General features: G+C 38.4%; 1 protein-coding gene and 1 non-coding gene across 4 annotated transcripts in view; one reads left to right on the top strand and one right to left on the bottom strand.

Annotated features, from left to right (window-relative positions):
• The window catches only part of LIN28B (lin-28 homolog B), a 115,905-nt gene extending 100,525 nt beyond the window's left edge, over positions 1-15,380 (top strand). For all 3 annotated transcript variants that reach the window (XM_053664920.1, XM_037158975.2, XM_053664921.1), the window contains one exon: positions 14,920-15,380. In XM_053664920.1, coding sequence (XP_053520895.1) covers positions 14,920-15,289 — 370 coding nt within the window. In that variant the 3' untranslated portion in view covers positions 15,290-15,380. The remainder of the gene's footprint in view (positions 1-14,919) is intronic.
• Positions 4,249-4,347, bottom strand: LOC119059443 (small nucleolar RNA SNORA24). Its single transcript, XR_005084409.2, has one exon. It is a non-coding gene; the product is annotated as a small nucleolar RNA SNORA24 (small nucleolar RNA).
• Positions 15,381-23,507: the final 8,127 nt, after the last annotated feature.

Here is a 23,507-nt window from a genome sequence, read left to right as displayed (position 1 = left end):
ACTTCTTCAGCCTATAATAGCAAAATATTTTTATTTCTAAACATTGACTAGGTTGGTTAATTCAATGAGCTTGTTCATTTCTCTGCTACTTACCTCCTTTCAGTCAGTTCCTTTAGTGTTTGCCCACCTATTAAACTATATCAGGTGAAAGTACTGTTACATTGCCCTTTTAGCAAAAATTTATTCTAAAAGAAAAAAAAAGGACTTCTGGGCAAAATGGAAGCATAGATAGACACACTGTGCCTCCTCGCACAACCAAAAGAAGGACAACAACATATTTAAAAACAAACAAAAAACCCCCAGAACTGACAGAAACTCAAATTGTATGGTAAAGTCAAACAACCAATGAGTTAAAAGAAGAAACATTCATCCAGACCTGTAGGAGAGGACTCACAGCAAAGAGGCAGCTGGCGGACTGGGTGGTCCCACATTCATGTGCAGATAAACCAGGAAGAACAACCGGGAGACAGACCGCACAACCCAGGACCCCAGCACGGGGAAATAAAGCCTCAAACCTCTGACTGAAAACACCTGTGAGCATTGCAGCCGCAGTAGGAGAGACTCCCAGCCTTACAGGAGAGTTCATTGGAGAGACCCACAGGGTCCTATGAGGTACACAAACCCACCCACCTGGGAATCAGCACCAGAAGGGCCCAATTTGCTTGTGGGAAGCAGGGGAAGAGACTGAGATTCAGCAGAGAGCCCAGCAAGTGGCACTGTTCCCTCTCGGACCCCTCCCCCACATATAGTGTCACAACTCAGTGACATAGGTTGCTCCGCCCTGATGAACACCAAAGGTTTTGCCTCATACTACGTAACAGGCATGCTGAGACAAAAACGAAAAAATGGCCCAAATGAAAGAACAGATCAAAGCTCTAGGAAAAAAATGCAACCAAGCAATGAAGAGATAGCCAACCTATCAGACGCACAGTTCAAAACTCTGGTAATCAGGATGATCACAGAAGTGGTTGAATATGTTCGCAAATTAGAGGAAAAATGAAGGCTATGAAAAGTGAAATAAAAGCAAATGTACAGGGAACCAACAATGACAATAACAAAATCGGGACTCAAATCAGAGCAGCTTTCTGCTCTGGTTTAGAGCAGAAAGAAAGGAACATTCAACCACAACAGAGTGAAGAAACAAGAATTCAAAAAAAATGAGGAGAGGCTTAGGAACCTACAGGACATCTTTAAGCATTCCAACAACTGAATCGTAGGGGTGCCAGAAGAAGAAGAGGAAGACCAAGAAATTGAAGACTTATTTGAAAAAATAATGAAGGACAACTTCCCCAAATGGCAAAGGAAATAGTCTTCCAGGAAGTCCAGGAAGCTCTGAGAGTCCCAAAGAACTTGGACCCAAGAAGGAACACACCAAGGTACATCATAATTACATTATCCAAGATTACAGATAAAGAGAGAATCTTAAAAACAGCCAGAGAAAAGGACACAGTTACCTACAAAGGATTTCCCATAATACTGTCAGCTGATTTCTCAAAAGAAACCTTGCAGACAAGAAGAGGCTAGAAAGAAGTATTCAAAGTCATTAAAGGCAAGGACCTATATCCAAGATTGCTCTATCCAGCAAAGCTTTCATTTACACTGGAACGGTAGATAAAGTGTTTTCTAGGTAAGGTCAAGTTAAAGGAGTTCATCATCAACAAGCCCTTATTATATGAAATGTTAAAGGGATTTATCGAAGAAAAATAAGATAAAATATGAACAGTAAAATGACAATAAACTCACAGCTATTAACAACTGAACCTAAAAACAAAAACAAAACAAACTAAGTAAACAACTACAACAGGAGCAGAATCACAGAAATGGAGATTACATGGAGGGTTATGAGGAGAGAAGTGGGAGGGGAAAAAGTACAGAGAATAAGTAGCGTAAATAGTAGGTAGAAAATACACTGGACTGGGGGGGCATTAAGAATAGTATAGGAAATGTAGAAGCCAAAGAACTTACGTGTATGATCCATGGACATAAACTAAAGGGGGGAAATTTGGGTGGGAAGGAGTGTGCAGGGTAGAGGGGAATAAACGGGGCAAATGGGATGGGGGGGGAAATGGGACAACTGTAATAGCATAATCAATAAAATATATTTTAAAAAATTTCTTTAAAATATTGTATGATGCCATCTACCCCAACTGGATAACAAATTTCCTTCTTGTCTTAGAAATATATTGTTCACTCTTTGATTCCTGAGTTTGAGGAAAATATGCATGTATCTCAGATACTACCTTATGTAAAGACTCATGACCTGAATTACAGCTTATCCAGTTAATTTCACCATCATGGTTAAGAGTCTGAGGTGCTGTTGTCTGTCTTTGTATTTGTATTCTTATTCTTCTAACAATTGTGAAACATCTTCTGGAAATTTTCTTCTATTTGCCATTAAGGACAGAAAATGAAAAATTCTGAATTCTCAACTGTGTTCAATGAAAAATTAAAAAGAAAAAAGACTACAAAGAAGTGCTGTTTCCTGAAGTCTTTCATATCTTCTGGGAAAAGCAGACAATACTTGGGGCAATGCAGTATGGAAACTGATGTCGAAATAGTATTATCCAAATAACTTTTCCTGTTTTCAGCATACCTGCCAGGATATTTTTCAAGATTTGTTAGAAAAAAATAGAAGAATTATTCAGTGGCTCTGTTTCTTTTGTCTTACTGAGAGAATAAACCAGATTCTTCATGTAAATTTCTACCAGTCAAAAATCAAAGGGTGATCAAAGTTTTCATAGAGGAGGAAACTCTATGGTTGAAATACTCAAGGAACTGGCTTTAAGACAAGCTAGTTTGGGCGTATACCATATGGACATAAATTTGTATGATGTGTAGAATCCAGTCCTAATGGGTAACATTAAGGTATTTGGACGTGTGTAAACAGTCCTGTCTCCATCCAAGGACCTATCTGCTCTTCTCATACCTCCACCTTCAGTTTTTACCTCCATCCTTGGTTGACAGCTGTCTCTTTTTATATAAGTGGCCATGTGTTCACACTTAAAATGTTCAAATGGGGAAATAAGACTTCCTTAAAGGAGCAATGATCAGAGAAAAGGTCTGCTGGATTCCTTAGCAGGGTGACCATCAAGCTTTAGTCATATAAAAGGCTGGATGACATGAAGGACAACTGCAGACAGTAAGGAGTTGGGGAGAAATAGCCCCAAGGCCAAGAACACCTTACATGACTTAACCTTAAGCTTCAGTTTTCAAAATCAGACCTGCAGAGAGGAGGTAATATCACAGTTTATGGAGGTTATTCATAGTAGCAATGTTCCTTGTTCAGTTGTCACCTACCTACCTACATGACGAACAGTTTAAGAACTGCTGATTCTTGGTAAAGGGCAGCATAAAGTGAGTCACAGAAAGACCAGTTGGGCGGGGGGGAGTGCACAGAGGTCATTTACTTCTCATCTGTACTTCATCATTTTCTTCCGCAGCAGCTGGTGCTGGAATAGATCAGATTTATCGATCATTAGAGCCTTTCCTTGGTGATTTCAGCACATTAGTTTTAACTCCTTATAATCCCTGAGTAAGTATAGAGAAGGTTTGGCACAAACTCCTTTTGCCTTTTGCACGTGAATTAATCCTGAGGGTCTGTTTTAGAAAGATCCTGCAAAATAGTGTGCCCTAAGACAATGGGTCCCTTATAGAAAATTTCATGCTATTAATGAAATTGTTTGTTTAGGTGGAAAGTGTGCACATAGTTCTCACTAATTCAGTAATACAGCAACAATTCAGTAGTAATATTAATTTAGTAGTACAACAGTTAAGGAGGTTTTTTAACACTCGATGTTCATAGAAACTCACACTACCAACATTATTACTTTCATCAAATACAACTCAGTCATGGTAACTTCCTTCAAAGCTTTTAATTACCCATTTGACTAAATAATAATAATAATAACTCATTTGGGTAAAATTAAGGTAGCATCCATCATCTTTTAAACTGCCCTCTTTTGCCTCCAGCTTGCAAACAGTTGGTTTGCACACCTAGAACTGCTGCCTAATCTTCTGCACAGTTCCTCTGACAGGCCACTGAAATTGATCCTTGACCTGTGTACAAGTTCTTCGAAATTTCTCATATTGGCTCTTCTTTCTGCATTCCAACAGAGGAGGATGTTAGAGGAGTATGTCTAACAGAGGAGTATGTTCATGATAAAACATGAACTGGTCACATTTTTATTTTGCAGTTATTATCTGTATTCCTAAGGGTTTTTAAAAATATTTATTTATTTATTTATTTAAGAATGTTACTTGTGCAAGTCATAATCTGATACCAATTAAATGCTGACAGCTTTGCCAATAAACAAGAATATGCTCTTCCAGACTTCCACCAAGATGGAGGTGTAGGTGGAAGCACTCTGCCTCCTCACACAACCAAGTCTAAAAACAACAAAGTTTTAGCAACAAAAACACAGCCAAAACCACAGAAAATTGAACTATATGGAAGTCTGACAATAACGAACCCTTCAGCCAAACCGGTAAGAGGGGCAGAACCAGCAGCAGAGCAGGGTCGGGCACTAAAGAGCCACCCGACCGACCCAGGTGCGAGACCCAGGTGAACCAGCAGCCGTAGGTGGATCCCAGGTGTGGAGTAGCGGGGGGACCCACTGAGGGCTGATCGTGGTCACACATTCACACACAGATAAACTGGTGAAGGAGCGAGTGGTGAGACAGACCGTGCAGGCCCCAGTGACGGGAAGCGGCAGAGGGGACTGGTATTGTCCCTCTCTGACCTGCCCCCACATACAGTGTCACAAACCAGTGACCTGGATGGCCCCGCCCTGGTCAACATCTAAGGCTCTGCTTCTAATACCTAACAGGCACGAACAGATCAAAACATGGCTCAAGAACAACTTAGAGCCTCAGAGCCGATAAATCTAAGCAATGAAGAAATAGCCAAACTCTCAGATGCACTGTTCAAAACACTAGTGATCAGGATGCTCACAGAACTGGTTGATTTTAGTCACAAATGAGAGGAACATATGAAGGCTAAACTAATTGAAATGAATGGAAATGCACAGGAAACCAATAGTAATGAAAAGGAAACTGGGACTCAGAACAAGGGAGCGGACCAGAAGGAAGGAAGGAAGAAAATGACCAAACAGAAAAGGATGAAGAAACAAGAATTCAAAAAAAATGAGGAGAGGCTTAGGAACCTCCAGGACATCTTTAAATGTTCCAACATCCGAATTTTAGGGGTACTAGAAGGGGAAGAGGAACAGCCACCAGTGGAAAACTTATTTGAACAAATAATAAAGAAGAACTTCCCCAATCTGGCAAAGGAAATAGACTTCCAGGAAATCCAGGAAGCTCAGAGAGTCCCAAAGAAGTTGGACCCAAGGAGGAACACACCAAGGCACATTATAATTATATTAACGAAGATTAAAATGAAGGAGAGAATTCTAGAAGCAGCAAGAGCTAAGGGGACAGTCACCTACAAAGGAGTCCCCATCAGACTGTCAGCTGATTTCTCAAAAGAGACCTTACAGGCAAGAAGGGGCTGGAAAGAAGTATTTCAAGTCATGAAATCCAAAGACCTACATCCAAGATTGCTCTATCCAGCAAAGCTTTCATTTAGAATGGAAGGACAGATAAAGTGCTTCTCAGATAAGATCAAATTCAAGGAGTTCATCATCACCAAGCCCTTATTATATGAAATGTTAAAGGGACTTACCTAAGAAAAAGAAGATAAAAAAGATGAACAGTGAAAGGACAGCAAATTCACAGTTATTAACAACCACACCTAAAGCAAAAGCAAACTAAGAGGACAGCTAGATCAGGAGCAGAACCATAGAAATGAAGATTACATGGAGGGTTAGCAACAGGGGAGAAGGAGAAGGGGGGAGAAGGTACAGAGAATAAGTAGCATAGATGGTAGGTAGAAAATAGATGGGGGGAGGACAGGAATAGTACGGGAAATATAGAATCTAAAGAACTTGAGACACATGGTCATAAACTAAAGGGGGGAATGATGGGGGAGGGGTGTGCAGGGTGGAGGGGAATGAAGGGGGGAATAGAACAACGGTAATGGCATAATCAATAAAATATATTTTTAAAAAAGAATATGCTCTTCCATGGCTAGGAAGGCTAAGGTTTTTTTAATATCTAAGTAATTTTATTTATTATGTATTTGAATTCTTTCATATACTGTTTGGATATTTACATTCAGTTCTCCAGATAACAAACTATTGCTTTACATATAAAGTAATCATGACAAAATTTCTGTTTTAAAATTTCCTTTGCTTCTGGCCAAATGTTTATTAGTAGTAAAAAAAATTTCAATGTGGCATCAAGAAAAACATACCATCTTAGAATGACTTGCGAAATCATGCCAACCATAAAAATCATTGCCCCCATTTCTCCGACGATCTATGGTCCCTTCCATGTCCTCTTTTTAAACTGCTGTGTGTTCAATCCTGACTTCTCTTGGTACCCTGCATGCCACTCATCATATATCCATTGCCCACATTTTCCATCTTACCTTGTTTTTATGAGATGATGAAAGGTTTGTGAATAGAGCTTTTTTAGCTGATTTTCAAGATATGTATTTTAGCTGGTTTTCAAAATATTCGTTGCCTTTTTAGCTGGCATTACAATGTAGATGACAGTCTATGGCATTAATCAGAAAGTTATCCAAGAACTAATAAACATAAGACAGTCCAAAAAGCAGTCAGAAGACATGATCAGACAAGGTAAAATATGTGTAACTATGTGTCTTACCATTCAGCTAATAATGATTCACATACAGTTCATTAGGATCTAGTACAAAGTTGTACATATGGTAGATATTAAGTGCCTGTATTTTTCTGCCTTTCATTTGAATTTATTGAATTTATCAGTATTTTAAGTAGTTGAATCCACTAACACATAAGGTACTGAGATGATTTCTCATCATGGAATCATATAATGAGGTTTGAACAGTAGTTAGTAAGTTAAAACACACATACACACACACACACTCTCTCTCTTTGAACAGAATATAGATCCCAGATAACTGCAGTAAATGATCTGAAAACTGAAGTTTGGAGGAGACAGACTATTCATTTCTACTGCCAGAAGTTCTAGAGTTGGAATGCACATTAGCTTCATGCCAGAATAGATTGGCCCTTGCTTACTATGAGCAGAACTAGGCGATACAGAATCATCCAAACATCTCTCATTTACTGTGCAACAGAAAGAACAGAATGTCAATTACAGTGACTAAATGTTGCTTTTTAAATATAACATTGCCAACTTACCCTGCAGGATGTAGACCACCTAGTATGGACTTGCTTATGCTCTAAGCATAGAAGACAGAGTGAGAAGTAGTTACTTTATCAGTGGCACTCTTTTAGACAATATGTGATTTTAGTATTAAGCTTTTTAAAATCCCATGGCTAGTAGATTTTATTAAAAGCAGAGATGTTATTATGGTATCTACATATATAAGAAAGTAATTTTCTACTTCAAAGCCAACAGAATTTGGCTGTTAGGAGAAATGATTATTAAATAAGTATATCCATACTAAACAAGTGTAAATGATTTTGAAAACTTTTATATGGAAGCAACGGAAGGTGGAGAATTAAAAGAGTTGTTATGGGAAATCAATAAAAGTTATTTGGTAATGATGGTTGAAGTTTAGAGAAAGCATCAATAGATTCAAGAGCTATAAATTATCACCCATTCTGATGACATGGGCGACTACACATTGAACCCGTCTTTGATTGATGAACTAAGAACTGAATAATGGCCTCAGAAAAAGAAATCACTTCTGAAGTCAAACTCAGTAGATTTGCAGTGTTTTCCTTCCAGAAATAAGCAAGGATTGGTGATAGTAAAAGGTTGTGGGCTTTTGTGTGACCACAGTCAGAAATTTTAGGGAGTCATTTTTCGTTCCCAGTAAGGAAATGAAACATGCATACATACCTTCCCTCTTTCCTTTCTTTCTGCCTTTTTCCTCCTTTCCTTCCTGCCCTGTTCCCTCCCGCTCTTCTTTCTTTCTTTTCTTTTTCCTTTTTGAGGCATCACTGATCTGTTGAAACAGTATTTTGGGAGATGTATTTACTGGTTTGTACCACATCCTTCATGGCTGAGATTATACAGTAATCCCTTGGTAAGGTTGTTGGTGCAGAACCTGGGTTTGTACACAGCTGTGGTTCTCAAGGCACTTCACACTTTAGTCTCTTGGGAAGCTTTGTTCAAGCAAAAAAGAAAAAGGACAGAAAAGGAAAAGGACCTACAGACATGGACAGCAGTGTGGTGGTTGTGGGGGGTGGTTGTGGGGAGAGGCGTGGGGAGAGGTGGAAGAGGGCGTAAGGGGTATAAATAAATGGTAATGGAAAAATACAATAAAAAATAAACTATTTTTTAAAAAGTACTGATGCCTAGAACTCTGCCTTGGAGATTCTGATTTAATTGGTCTGGAGTAAGACCCAGGCATTAGTATTTTTTAAAAGCTTTAAGATGATTCTAGAACTATTTGGTATACAAGTTCATTGTCAGATAACTAACAGTAATAATGAACTTCATATTAAAAAATGGAAGTGAAGATTTATAATTGCTCCTTTTTCTTTTTAATTACACAAATAATATATAGTTATTACTTAAAAAGGAAATCATTAAAATTTATGAAGTAAAAATGAAATTCCCCTTTACCTTATTTAACTCTATTCTCTTCACCAGATGTGACCACCATTAATTTATAGTTTATCTTTCCAGTGGTTTTTCTGTGCATTTAAAAATGCATACAACTACTTTTATATAGTGTTTTTTGCAACAGATAAGATTATATTACATCTATATATTATTCTGTCATTTGTGGGGGGGGGTTACTTTCTAGGAGATCTTTCCAAGTTAATACAAATAGATCCACCTCATTGTTAAAATATTCTTTTACTTCACTCCTTTTAATGCCTGCAGTGTTTCTTGGTACAAATGTACTTTAATTTATTTTTTGTTTCCATATACTTACATCTTAGTGGTAAGGAATATGGACTCTGGTCCTGGCTGATGTAGCTCAGTGAATTAAGCACAGGCCTGCAAACCAGAGGGTCACAAGTTCGATTCTCTCGAACTTGTCAGGGCAGGTGCCTGGGTTATAGGCCAGGTCCCCAGTGGGGGGTACATGAGAGGCAACCACACACTGATGTTTCTCTCCCACTCTTTCTCCTTTCATTCCCCTCTCTCTAAAAATAAATAAATAAAATCTTTTAAAAAAAGAATATGGACTCTGTAGCCAGACTACTGTGTTTGATTATAAGCATTTATGATTATTGTTAACATTATCATTTAATTTTTCTATTTTTTGCCAATATGGACAACACTGTAGTTAATATCTTAGTACCAAAATCATTGTGCTTACTAGTGATTATTCCCATAGGGCTAATTGCTGGAGGTAGAGTTGCTAGGTCAGATGGTATGTGTATAAATATTTTGAAATATGTCATATTGCCCTCCAAGAGAAGCAGTCTTAATATGCATTTGCTCCAATAATAGAAAATCCAAATGCAATATTTATTTCAAGGCCTAACAAGACCATCTGCACACAGTGTGACTTTATGGGCTGACCAAAGTGTCAAGTTGCTTTATTTTGCCTGGGATTTCATTGAGTCAGTTGGATAGCTCTGACTATAGCATGACAACCTGATATTCTGCTTTACAGTCATAAACAGATGACTAAAGGGAATGGAAAGTTGATCACTAACTTTTTAGACAAAATATTTTGACATAGAAAGTACAAGAAGGGTATAAGAAATAAAACTGGGCAGTGATAGTGAAAAGTCTGGACCAGACTAGTTTCAACCTTTAATCACACAGAAAGAAGCTCACCTCCCCACAATGTGGTAATGGAGCAGAAACCCAAATCTGAAGAAAGAGCTACTTCAAATCTGTGTGCATGTGTTGGCCTCTTAAATTCAGGGCCCTATATATTTTTAGGCTTAAGTATAGTAAATTTACATCAATGTTGTTAGGTGTGATGTTTTTACATAATTAAAATACAAGTAAAATTTATTATTTTCCATTAAAATTTCCTTCTATAGAAACTGAGTCTCAATATTTTCATCAGTACAAGTAGATATTGTAATACTTCAGAGGATTTGGGGGAGGACTAATTCTATAACACATTCAAAACCTTTTACATAGTGTCTGGAGCATAGTAAAGTCTCAATAAATTAAACCTATTATCATTTTAATTCCATTAACATGTTCAGCCGTGTTGTGTATAGATCATTTTATTTTTAGCATTAAAGTAATTGAGGGGGATATGGACTTCTGTATTTCAAAAGATAAAAATAAATAATTTTTCTGTTATGTATGTAGTTGTTCCATAAGAACCTTTTTAAAAGGCCATAGAATCACCACTAATATTTTTGAAAACTGAATACTATTTTTACCACTGTACTTAGGAAGAATCTGTAACAATTTACTTAAGTGTTTTAGTATTTAATTGGCTTTTATGGTCTTAGGAGTTTGGATGTAAGAAGGAGGAAATGAAAAAAAGCATAAATTCACATAAAGAATAGGTTGCTTTGATAGAGGTCAGAAAACATGTGCACTGTCTTGAAAGGCATTTCCAGCTCTGTGATTCATCAAAGTTTTCTAACTCTCCTCTTGATGTGTTGGAGCAGATTGTGTACTGTGAGCAAACTACACCTAAGTATAAATTTAGATTGTTTGGGAGATATCAGAACAAAATGGGGCATTCATCTGGAAGCCTGGTCTTAGAATCTTTCTTACCCTCAGGAAATACAGATTGGGCAGGTTGCTTATAGAAGAAGCTAAACTCTGGATCTTTCCTTTTCCCGATCTGTCTCGGGTTCTCTGATGGCATTTCTGCCCATCCACCTCCCACCACCACCATGAGGCTTGGATCCAACACTTTGGTTGATTGACACACGAATTAGATAACAAGTGTTCAGACACATTATGATTGAAAACTATAGACTTGATGAAAGTTATTAGTATTATTAGTTCTGGATTTTAGTGGGACTGTATCAAGATTAAAATGATAAACAATCTCTTTAGAGTCAGTTATCTTTGTCCCAAAGTAGTTTCTGAAATGCTTTCCAATCTGGCTTTTCTTTAGCTCCTCTGGCCTCCCATTGGGAAACTGCATTGATTTTTTTTTCTCTCACTTTTCCAGAGATTTTTATGTGCTCCTTTCTAATATTCACTTCTTCCCATCCTGTATCTTGCAATTTTTATCCATTCCATGCTCTCTCCCTGATATTGCTTTACTTACTGTTCTTTTAATATATCTTTTCTCTTGAAAAGCTTACAAATTGTTGCATTTTTATTCTTAATGGCTCCACCAAACCCCCAAAAATACAAATTTAAGTTTCCAGGTTCTTATTAAACTAATACTTTACAAATACTTAGATGCACCTCAGTTACGTTTTTCTCCACTACATTTGTAGACAGGCAAATCTGGCTCTCTATCTGTGCTGTTACCCCTCTGCCCAATTTTTAAAAATCACTTGTGGGATCCAGGGGAAATACACAGTCAACGAATTGTTTCATTTAAGCTACTGAAGTATTTAAAAATCCGTGTGTCTGTATGTCTGTATAATCTAGTGATCTTTAATTGAGCTCAGTTCCATTATTGCTGATACAATTTACTTATCTGGTGTTCTAGACTCCCAAAATAATAAGTTCTTCAAGGACTTCAGGAGATCTGAATTCTGATTTCCTAATCAGAGTTTCAATTTTTACTACGGAATCCTGAACACTTTGGATATATTTTGGTTAGCCTATTAATTAATGTACATATTTGGGCTTAGTTTATAAAACTCATAATTACTTATTTCAAGGTGTAATTAAATATTCCTGAAGATGTAAGTCTAAAAGATTTGTTTTTATTTATTTTGCAATTTTAGGTGCTAATATAACAATTGTTCGCTTTCTTCTTTCTTTTAAAAATTTTGATATTCTTTTTAAAAAGTGGCTCCAATATGGTTGTTTCCCATGTTAAACATCCTATAAAAAGTAATATGTAATTAGAATCCTATATTTCTCTATTTAGAATTAAAGAGAGTAATAATTCTCGGAGAATTTGATAACCTTTGAAGATAATTTGAACATTTTATTTTTATCTTTATATTCAATATATGAGAAAATATCCGTTGTGCCACTGGTTCATCATTTTGTAAACTACTTCACATTAGTTGGGTTATCAGAATGCATACAGAGTATGGTTGGTTTACTTGTCTATAGTATTTTGCTTGTCACTGCCCTTATACAGGGATGGGCAAAAGTAGGTTTACATTTGTAATACAAATAAATAGTGCAATAAATGATAACACAAGAATAAACGTTTTGTGTATGTATACATGCTTTCTACCACCCCCGTATTTTTTAAGCTTATAGCTGTACACGTGCACACATGCCATTTTTATGTTCACACCACAGTGTGGTTCATTCAAACTAACAAAAGCAGCCGTGTTTGGAGAGGTGTGGAGGGTGAGCCTGGGAGACCAGTGCCAGGTACAGCGTGTGTGGAGCATGTGGCCTGGTAGCCTGTGTGAGCTGAAAGGTAACTGAACATTTCCATTTTGGTGTCAGTCCTTTGGGAAGGAAGGGGTTTCATAATGGTTTGTGATCTGTACTCTTAGTAAGAGTGATTGACATTGAATGATTAAATAGAAGAGAATAAATACCACTCTTCCTCTTTAAAGGCTGAGCATATGTATACCACTGAATGCAAATCTTTTCAGAGTGGAAGGCAGTCGGCCTAATGATAGCATATATCTGAAAAGATGGGAGGGGGAGGGGTGAATTAACTATCCAAGTCAAAATGCAGGGAAACCAAAATTATATAGTATCCTTAAAATAACTTTTAAAACCCAAATGTAATGGTAAATGCCCATATAGAATATGATGGAAGACCCCATTTGTGAAAGTGGAATCCTGACATCAGGCCCGTGGTAAATGAGTGGGCAGAATGGTTCCCTAAATTGGACAACGTGTGTGTACCAGTGGCTGCGGAAATTGATGTGGCCGCGGGAGAGCCTGCTCTATTACTGCAGGCTTTAACCCATTTTCCCTTTCTTTGAAAATGAGCTCCTAAGTGGATGTTATCCTCAAGAAAGTGAATTTAAGTCAAAGGAGATACTTTAGAGATGGGCTAATTTAAGAATTCACTTACCTGTTACAGAAGAGAGCTATATGGGAAAACATTATTATAAGAAATATGGTTACTTTTGAAAGATGGTATTTGCGAAAGATGCCCTTTTTTAAGTATTATTTTGGAGACCTGAATTTTCAGCATTAGTGATTTTTATTCTTTAATTTTGCATTATCTTTTAAAACACAGCTGAAATGATCGTGAATCTCCATTGTAGTTTTAATTACAAAGTTTTATTTATTATATTAAGGCATGTAATTACACAATTTAATAATTGAACTAGAAAAAGTACTACCTTGGTTTTTCCCTTTAATTTTTGATAATATGGTATATTTTTCCCCTAGGTAAGTATCTGTTAATATTGCAAAGAATAAAAGCCCATCTTGTGAATTCATCATTCTAGAGTCTGTTAGGTACCACTGATAACTGGGGAGGCAGGCTATAGTTTTCCCAGTTTTTGCCAAATAAAAATTTCACTCTTTATAACTTATCCTAGAAAATAAGATACCAAGTATCCTACATATACTGCTCAGTAGGTTAGTATTAGCTTACTAGTTTGTCTTTAAAATATATGGTAATGTAAGTTATTAAGCTTGTTACTCTCATACAAATCTAATTATAATTATTTTGTTGTCATAATAGTTTTAAGCTGACTCTCACAGTTACCACTTATTTTGCCCTTTTTTAAAAACTTTGTGACCTATTGTTTATGCTTCATAATGAGAATTATGACATGTCATCAATGTATTTGAAAATAAATTTAAAATAGAAAGTCCGTAAGATATTTCATAAGTAGATTAAAAACATTTGTGATTATAAAATTTTATTTTCTCCATTTTATGCCGTTTTGTTGTTTTTAATATAAAATTTTAGAAGAGAATCTGACTGAAATTGAGCATGTATCTTCCAAATAATTTAACTTGTTCAGATTTTAGAAGCAGAGTCAAATTTTCAAACATCTAATACAAAGCTATGCACCCAGTGTGTGCTTAAATACTGACTAAGGAGGGCTTTATGTTTATCTCAATTTAGAATAATTACCCTAGGAGAAAACAATTTCTTACAGAAGGTGAAGAAAGTAAATTCTTTCCATCAGTGAACTATCCTAACCTTTTTAAATTCAACCTAAGTAGTTAGAAGCTTTCTTTTATAGCATTCTTCTGCTTCAGATACTTACCATATTGCTCCAAAATTACTTGGTAATTTACCAGATATCGTTCACCATAGACATCTGATTTCCGTATATATCAAATTTCACTGCATTACTTAATTTGTACAAAGGAAAAAAACTCTTCCACTCAACTGGTTTCCATAGTCAATATAATTAATACCCAAAGATATGTTAAACTGATAACATTTAAGTTGCTCTGTAAGTTTTCCAATTGCTAAGCGCATTGCCTTATTTTGTCAAGTTGTATTTTTTAACTATCTTTTAAAGCTGTGGGGGGGGGGGTGTTGTGGTTGTAGTCGAGCATTGGCTGCCCTCTAGTGGGCTAAACTGTTTTGTTACAATAACCTGTCAGGTCTTTAAAAGGGGTCATTTCTAGATGGAAGTCATTCATTAGCTTCCATGTGTTACATTGACTGGTGTGTTGAGTGCAACTAGCTCTGTCACTCTGCCGGTGCATTTTGGTGATGATGGCCTTTGAAGCAGCTGGCATGGTGAATGCATTGTGTACTTATTAAGAAGGTACATTAAAATAAGGTGATCTCATTGACAGTGTGTGCCTCTTGGTATCTTTTTACATACACAAAATAACGTTTGACACGGACTCCCTACCTCTAAGCTGTTTTTGTTATTCTTCTTGCAGATGCTACAACTGTGGTGGCCTTGATCATCATGCTAAGGAATGTAGTCTACCTCCTCAGCCAAAGAAGTGCCATTACTGTCAGAGCATCACGCACATGGTGGCAAACTGCCCACATAAAACTGTTGTGCAGCCGCCCGTCAGTTCTCAGGGAAGACAGGAAGCGGATTCGCAGCCATGCACGTCGGCGCTCCCGCGGGAGGTGGTGGGAGGGCACGGCTGTGCATCACCCCCATTTCCTCAGGAGGCCAGGTCCGAGGTCTCAGAACGGCCCGGCAGGTCACCTCAAGAAGCTTCCTCCATGAAGTCGTCTGCAGCACCCGAAGAACAAAGCAAAAAGGGGCCTTCTGTTCAAAAAAGGAAAAAAACATAACCCTTCTTCTTAATGTATTGTTTTCTTTCCCCGGTTGGGAAGTCTACCTCATGCCAATACAGGGGAACAGTATTTCACAGACAGCAACTGACCTGGGGTTTTTAACTACTGTTGAGGAACTGTGAATTTTTTTTAAACAGACAAATCACTCTAAGCAAATTACATTTGAGCAGGGTGTCATGTTTTATGTAATTCAGAGAATGAGATACTATGTATATCTATTTGTGCATGTGTGAGAGGGAGAGAGCCTGAGTCCGGTGTGTGTGTAGAAGGATTGATATAGGGATGTAGACACACATATGTAAAGAGAGTTTGTCTTCACATATGTGTGTATAGAGATACAAGCACACACCCTCCCTCCCAGAATTTGACATCCCCGAGAACTAAACACTTGTGTGAAGCCTTTTAGATGGTTTTAAAAACAACCCCTGGAGTTTTTCTTGAAATATCACTCCCTTTATATTACACAAAAATAAAAACATGACTGTTACCTTTTGTGTGAACCAAAGGACACTCAGATCTCAGCTGCCAATCACATGGTACTAAAGGTTTTTAAATAATTAGTTCCCCCAAGTTTGGGATTGCCTTTTTTCTTGTCACTGTCCAGTGCCCGCGCCCCCTTTGAAGGCAGTACCTTAACTCTGTCTGCCTCTGACTGCCACGAGCTTTTCTGAATCCAGGAAGCATAACTCCAGAAAAGACAATGAATGTGTAACTTCTGTGCCGATATTTCAATGTCCTTATTTCATATGTTGTAAATTAGATGCCTATTAAGAGAAAGGAAGGGGAGAGGGCAATGTAAAAATGTAGTGACTTAATTGTTTCCAGTGGTATTTTGTGACTGGCTCATTATCTTTTACATGTTGTGAGGTTTCCTAGGGGACTGTGGCAACAGCAGCTCCCTTGGCCAAATCAGTCCCTTTAACCATCACTTTGAGCAAGGGCTCTCCTTGTTTACTACTGAAGACCTTGGAGGAAAACTCCAGTTGTTTGGTATATATTTTGGTGGCTATTTTTATTCCCCCTGGAGAGTTATCTGACTTGTTTCCAAAACAAACAAACAAAACGTCAGAGATATGAATATAATGCCAGGGTTAAGGGTAAACTAAGTGGGTGCTCAGAATTGCCCGATATGTTTGATCTTGAATATATTGGTGAGTGTTTGGTGAGAGGCAACTAGAGTGATGAGCCTGAGACAGAGGTACCAGACCTCTCCTACCAGAGAACTAGAAGGATTTTACACAATAAAATTGATCTCACACGAGTTCCCTTCATTACTCAGCTGAAGTAACCTATATGGCGGATCCGGGACAAACGTGCCACGGTCCTCAGTTCTGTCAATGAACTGGTTAGGGAGCAGTCATAGTATTTCAGGTTTCAGTCATGGAAATTCATTTTGGTGTCATCCTGGTTATAGATGTTATGGGTATATTTCTGAAACATCTCTAAGAAGGTACCAATTCCTTGTAATGCTTAACATTGACAAATACAGTTTGGTGTAAGCTCAGATAATCAAAGAAAGAAAGAAAAAGAAGAAAATAGCACGGCTCAACTGAGACCTATTCTAGTGAACAGTCTCAGCCCCCTCCCCCCACTTGTCCTGCTGTAGGAGACGTGGACAGCTGCTGCTGCAGCGGCAGGCCGGGCAGAAGGACTCATGACCGGGGCTGGGCCACCAGTCCTGTACAGCTCAGCTGGAGTTCCACCAGAGTTTGCGAGCATCTCCGTGGCACGCACACTGAAGGACCAGTGTGTAGTGGTGCAACGCTTACCTTTGACGATATTGAATGTGATGTAGCTGTAGAGAAGTCCTTCCTTGCCTTACGTGAGGATTGTAAGCATATTTAAATTATGTAGACAAATCAAAGTGGCATTGCTTAAGTTTTAGCAGGTATAATAAGCAGGTTAACAGTAAAAATGCAAAATATAACAAGTCACTTTGAAAGTTCAAACCAAAGTTCCTTGACCTTACAGAAATAAGTTATGGACTTGAGAATTGGACATGCCCTGTTTCCATGTTTAAAAGTTCAGAGCCGAGGTCATTTCTTTTTTTAAAGACATTTTATAACTGTGGACCTATGGGTGCAATTTAAAATCATTTTAAGCATCTAACCAGACTGAACTAAAACCACATACCAAACCTATCTTATGATTAAAAAGTTAGGGTTTATTTTTTATATAAAATATTATCACTATTACATAACGTACTCAGGACAAAGAACTTTGCTCAGGGAACATACCATATAATGATGATGTTGTTTCTTTACAGAATAGTCTACAGTCCTGCTTACTCAAAACAAACCAAATAACTGACCTTTATGTAAGTATTATATGCTGGTGTTAGTAGACTACCTCTGTTTGACATAGATCAGAATTTCTGAATTTCAGATAACAGTTCTCCTATTTTTATTTCATGTGAAAAGTACTCTAACGCAGAATTCCTGAACTCCTTGTATATGTGAATATCACTGATGTGAGCACAGTGTTCATTTACATGGGTGAAATATAACTCTGTTTACAACAAAAGGCTACCTCGTAGTTGATGCATAGCACACCTTTATGCTGCTCCAGCCTCACAGTGGCTGATAATTCTCTGGTACAGAACCTTTTATACTATAGATAGCAATTCACAGCTGCATGTTTTTGACAAAAGCTCGTGAATAATGAAGCATCTCATTTAGTTAGCAAAGTCTCCAAGTATTTCCTTAAACCTATCATGTACTTAGTTGAAAGAATTATGGGCACTCTTACACTTAAGCAAAGCAGAACACAGAAGCAATCTTGGGAATAGCTGCTTTGCCCAGAGGTCAATGTAGGAAGGGGTAGCAGGAGGAGAGGTGAGTGCGAGTTTATTCATGCTGGGCAAACAGTATAAAAAACGCCAATCTCCCTCGTGTTTCTGTGCCGCCCTGAATCCAAGCATATTGAAACATTATTGCCCTAGGCACACAACTTACTAGCACTGGCTTGCCAAGGAGTGGACGTGGGTAGATGTGCAATGCCATTTCTAGATACTAAGGGGAAAGGTCTGTGTGAAGCATCAGTTTACAGGGGTTACTCATGGGTTGGGCAGGAGGTCTGTGAATTAGTTGCCCCCTGACCTCACCCCCGTGTCAACACAAATGTAATTCCTAAGAAAGATGCTCTACTGGTCTCCGCCCTGTGAGCTTTTCATTTGCTACATGGCTGATTATAGTGAAAACATTTTTATACTTGCATTTCTAGTCTTTACTAGAAGACTTCGGGTGTATTTTTACAATTGAAAGATAGATTTTTACCTGCTTATGACTTGGAAGTTTGGCGTGCAATGTAGGGGAAAAGATCAGGAAACATCATGTTATTAGCATCAGTCCACCTACAAAACAGGATGTTTTTATCACCGATTTTTTAAATTCTCTTGCACCAATGTGGCCCCAAGTTACTGCTAGTTGTGTTTAGTTTGTGAATAGAAGCCCATAAGTGTTAATAGACTTTGTAACATTTATACAGGACATGGGAAATCTCATTAAGTCTTAAAGTTAATTTAAATTAATTTATCTGTTTTCTGTAAGAAATGTTTATCATAAAATATATATTGTGTATCTCCCCTTTGGTTGGTTATAAAATTTGGGAAGGGATGTACAAGTGCACCTGCACTGACTTTAATTTTCTAGATGTCTTAATGAGATCTGTTTGTTTTAGGGAAGAACAACTTGTTAAAAGCATCAAAGTCTGTCTTGCATAGCCGTCATCAGCCTCTTTAAGATGTGGTGGTTGTGTGATCTGTGTCATAGTTCAGTTAGAGTGAGAAGTTCACCTATGAATTGTTTTTAAATTTTATGTGTGGAACGAAGCTGCAAAGTTATGGCAAAGTACTGTACTGTGAGAAACTATTACGATATTAAATACATCTGTGGCTTAACACTTGTGAGAGTTACCAGCTTGAAAATGATTGTGTTGACTACCTCTTGAGTTACTTACATCTGTCAACCACTGGCACCAACCACCAAGCTGGCTTTAATAAGTATGTGTTGTGGGTTTGGGGGTTATTTTTTGTTTGTTTGGGTGTTCGGGGGTTTTTTTTGGTATTCACAACCCTAACCATACTAGAGACCAAAGTGAACACTGATTTCTATATGTCTTTAATACAGTTTTATCTAGTGTTTTTAAATTATCCTGTGTAGTATTTAGATTGCCTCATTGTCCAATGTAACTCATGTTGTTTACAAGGGGAAATAAATGAAACACTTGAACTGTATGTTTTTACAGGACAAAAAAGGAGATGTTGCAAATGGCGCTTCACTCATGTAGAGTCGCTCTGACCGGCTCAAGTCCTGTTGGCCTTTCTGCAGACCGTGGGTTTTATATCCTCATTTTATGCCTAATGTCTTATTCTATCAATGCCTAGTGTCTTACTCTGTCAACTATGGATATTTTGAGGTCTAAAAAATTACATGATTAAAAATAAAGCATATAACGTTGGCATTTATGATGAGTTTTGGAGTGTTTTCATGACTTGTATGATTGCTCACTTGAACGAGAGGGTAAAAGGCCATTTGGGCAGTGTGCATGGGTCTGAGCGTAAACCAAGTAACTGTAACACATCTTCAGATAGACGTCCTTGTTATAAACACGGGTCTGCCTTGTGACAGCAAAGGCGGTGAATGAATGCACGGAGCAGGAAAGGCGGGTTCTGCCATCATCAGGACTTGTCCGGGTTTGGCCAGTGTGGATAGTGGGAGCTCGTCAATCAAAACGTGCCCTTCCTGTCTTCAGGAAAAGTCGCCTGAAACAGGATGTTCAGGCCCCGTTGGAGGAACCATTTTACAATTTTCCTATAATTTTTCCTTGTAAAAGTATTTGAAAAGAATAATCAAAGCCAGGTTACACTAGTACCAATACCAAAAATGTGGGTGTGGATTTGTCAAACGACGTGTGTGGTGTCGATACACTGCAGAGAGATGCGTAAAACTTGAGGTTTGTAACCCGTCCAGTCCACCATTTAACTCACTGTGTCAGCTCTAGTCAGCACCTGGGTGATTCACTGTGTGGGTGTTCGGGTTTCTACTAGGAGTCCTGCATTTTTGTTAATTGTGGTAAAAGTACATTTTCCCAACTTAACCATTTTAAATCACACCCCATAGTGTTCTGCATGCTCAGGTGGTTGTGAAACATTGACTCCCTTTGAGGGTGTGAAGGGCCTCCACCGTGACTGCTTGTGACGGCACGATTGCATGAACACTTCAGCCACATTTATTGTTTTAATAGAAGAGTAGCTATTGTAAAAGTAACATTGTACTTTATAGAATAGAGAGAACCTTAATAAATAAAATTCTTACACAATCCCATCCCCTAGTAATAATATTTTTTATTTCAATTATGGAAAATCTTTTTAAAAACATTAACTTGCCACTTAGAAATAACCATGAACATTTATGTTAATTTTTTCTGGTCTTTTTTTTTTTTTCACTAAATTAGACAAATTTTTAAAATAAAGTGAGGTTATATATGTTTTGAAACTTTACACTTTTCCTCTCATAATGTTATGTCACCACTAAAAATCGTTCAGCATTTTTGACAAACGCACTAGGGGTTTGAGGGACCGAGGTTCAGGAAAATGAGCTTGATTTGGATGGGGGAAGAAAGGGGCTTGCAGGCCGAGAAAACGGCATGTGCCAAAGGTCCCAGTGGAGAACACGCAGTGCACACTTGTCAGCCAAGAGACGAATTCGGTGAGATAACGAACAAAAACGTTTTGAATGCGTTGGAGGGAAGGCGAGGCGACCAGGAACTTGAGGGGCTACGGACTTTGAAAAACGACAAAAGCCCGATTCAGGGTCCCGGCCGCTGCCAGCGTTTCCCTCGAGGGCACTTGCCAGTTCCCGGGGGCGCCCCGGGCTAGAACCGAAGCGGAAGCGGGAGCTTGCAGAGTGAGCCGAGGAAAACATACATTCAGAGCTGCCGGAGAAACAACATTGAAGAGAAAGTCCACAGGACAGCTCACGGAGAATGAGGCCCCCCAGACCCTTGCATAGACAGGCGTCTTGCAAGTCAGCGAAGCCTTAGACTCCACCACGGCGAGGCGGGAGAGGTGCCCGGGCGCAAAGGTAAAGCGGTGCTTGCTCCAGGCCCCTCACCCTCCTCTGCCCTCTGGCTGCGAGACGAAAGGAGGTAACACTCTCCTCGGCCACCTGTGCTGGACTAATAGCGATGGGATTTGAGAGAAAGTGAATGGACCTCGGTGAACACCTGGGCTTTTTGTTTGGGTCCCAGGAATAAGCGTCTGCCCTAAGGGTACAGGACACACACCAGGGAAGAGTCAAAATTAAAATAGATTCACTCTGGACGTGACAAGGTAACCAGCAGGCACAATACCTACCTACCAAAATTTAACTCTCCTTAGAAGACAACATGACCCAAAGCCTCTACAAATGCTCATCCACAATGCCCAGCATCCAATCGAATAACATGAAGCATGTTAATCAACAGAACCAGTTCGCTGGGGACAAAGGCAAACTACAGACATACACACAGGTGATTCAGATGTTGCAATTACTATATAAGGATGTTAAAAATAACTGGCAAGTAGAGAAGAGACAGAAGTCAGTAACTTTAAGACCAAAAATTATAATAACTAAAAGTATTCAACAGATAGAGAGCATGTTAACTGTGAAGAGAATGGGAGGGAGCAGGTGAGCAGAAAAGCAACGGAATAGAAGCTTAATAAACAGGAAGACGGGTCAATAAAAAGTATCCAGAATTATGGACAGAAAATTTTAAATGGAGCAAAATGGGTGGAACCAAATTGCAGAGGCTAAGGCACAGCAACATGGCCCGTATTACTTGTTTGAAATGGGAATGAGTGGAAGCCTGCACACAATCAGTGCAGCAACTAGGGAAACTAAGAGTTCAGAAATTTTGAAGACCAAAAAAATACCAAATGCTATTTTGTTTACTGTCTTATTATGGGGAAATTTTCATAAAATAACAAAAATAATGTGCTATAATGTGGAAAAGCTACAGGTGTTTAATGAAATTACTACAATTATTATAAAGTTGCTTCCTCAACCAAGTTATTGTGATGTTCTTACAGTCTTGCTTCCCACCTTGTTTGCTAAAATGGTAGCCCTGTTGGATTCCGCTCTTTGTGTCTCCTCCTGAAGGTGGCTGCCTCTCCCAGCACCTCGCTGTGGGTTTGAATGCTAGTGACTCTGATAATGAAACAGGCAATCAGACAACAGAAACTGATCCTAATGCCAGGAAAAAGCAGCCCTTTGGGTCTATACATTAAATAGTGTCTTTGTATGACCTTAGCACCTACTTTTTAAGGATACAAAGCATGCATTTGAAAACAGAATAGAACCATTAGAGAGAGACAGAAGGCTCTGGAAGATGGACTAAGACTAAAACGACTCACTTTCATGAGAGAAGATGGGGAAAGGACTTCTCACCACTTCTTTGGGTTCTAAATGGCATTTATGGGGTGAGGGAAGAAGGATACTTATTTTGGGTATTTTAACGGCACCCTTTAACCATCACTGAATAGGATGATGAAAATTTTTTATATATGCTGAGAAATAACAGCACGTTCTACTGGCAAACCCACATGCTGATTTACAGAAACGTCACCACATTTGTCCTCTCCAAACTCCAGGGAGGGAAGAAGTTACAGTGTTTGAATGATAGGTGAATTTGACAACTAAAATATACATAGTCTAATATGCTTTTGCAACAATTAAGGTTTCTTTTCTTCCTCCTAATAAAAGAACAAATGTGAGTCCCATTCAGGATCATAGGAAGCCCCGGATTCCAGGATTCCCATACGCAGAGCACTGGGTTTGCACCAGTCTCCTGGGCCTCATGTGTCAGCATTTGTAAGAGCCTTATGTGAAGCTTGGGCTTGCCAGGTTACTCCATCAAAACCTTGCTTATGTGACGATGTATCATTTTGTGATAGATCCTGCTCCTGTTTTCTCATGTTATTTTCATGAAATTGGTTTTTTCTCTCACAAACACTTTCTGAGGTTCTCTTGTCTGCTTTGCTCTCTAGAAACATCTGAAATGATAAAAGACACTTTTACTGTTATTTAAATATAATTTGTCATCCTCGGTTTAGAAATCAGCCCCCTACCGCCCACCCCGTCTCCCTCTCTCTCCCTCTCTCTCTTTCTCTCTCTCTCTCTCTCTCACACACACACACACACACACACACACTTTTTCTGAAGCGGCTTTGGTTTCT

This window comes from Artibeus jamaicensis, unplaced genomic scaffold, assembly GCF_021234435.1.
Source record: "Artibeus jamaicensis isolate MK-2021 breed Jamaican fruit bat unplaced genomic scaffold, CSHL_Jam_final contig_387, whole genome shotgun sequence".
Taxonomy (NCBI): Eukaryota; Metazoa; Chordata; class Mammalia; order Chiroptera; family Phyllostomidae; genus Artibeus; species Artibeus jamaicensis.
This window is presented reverse-complemented; position numbering and strand designations above follow the sequence as displayed.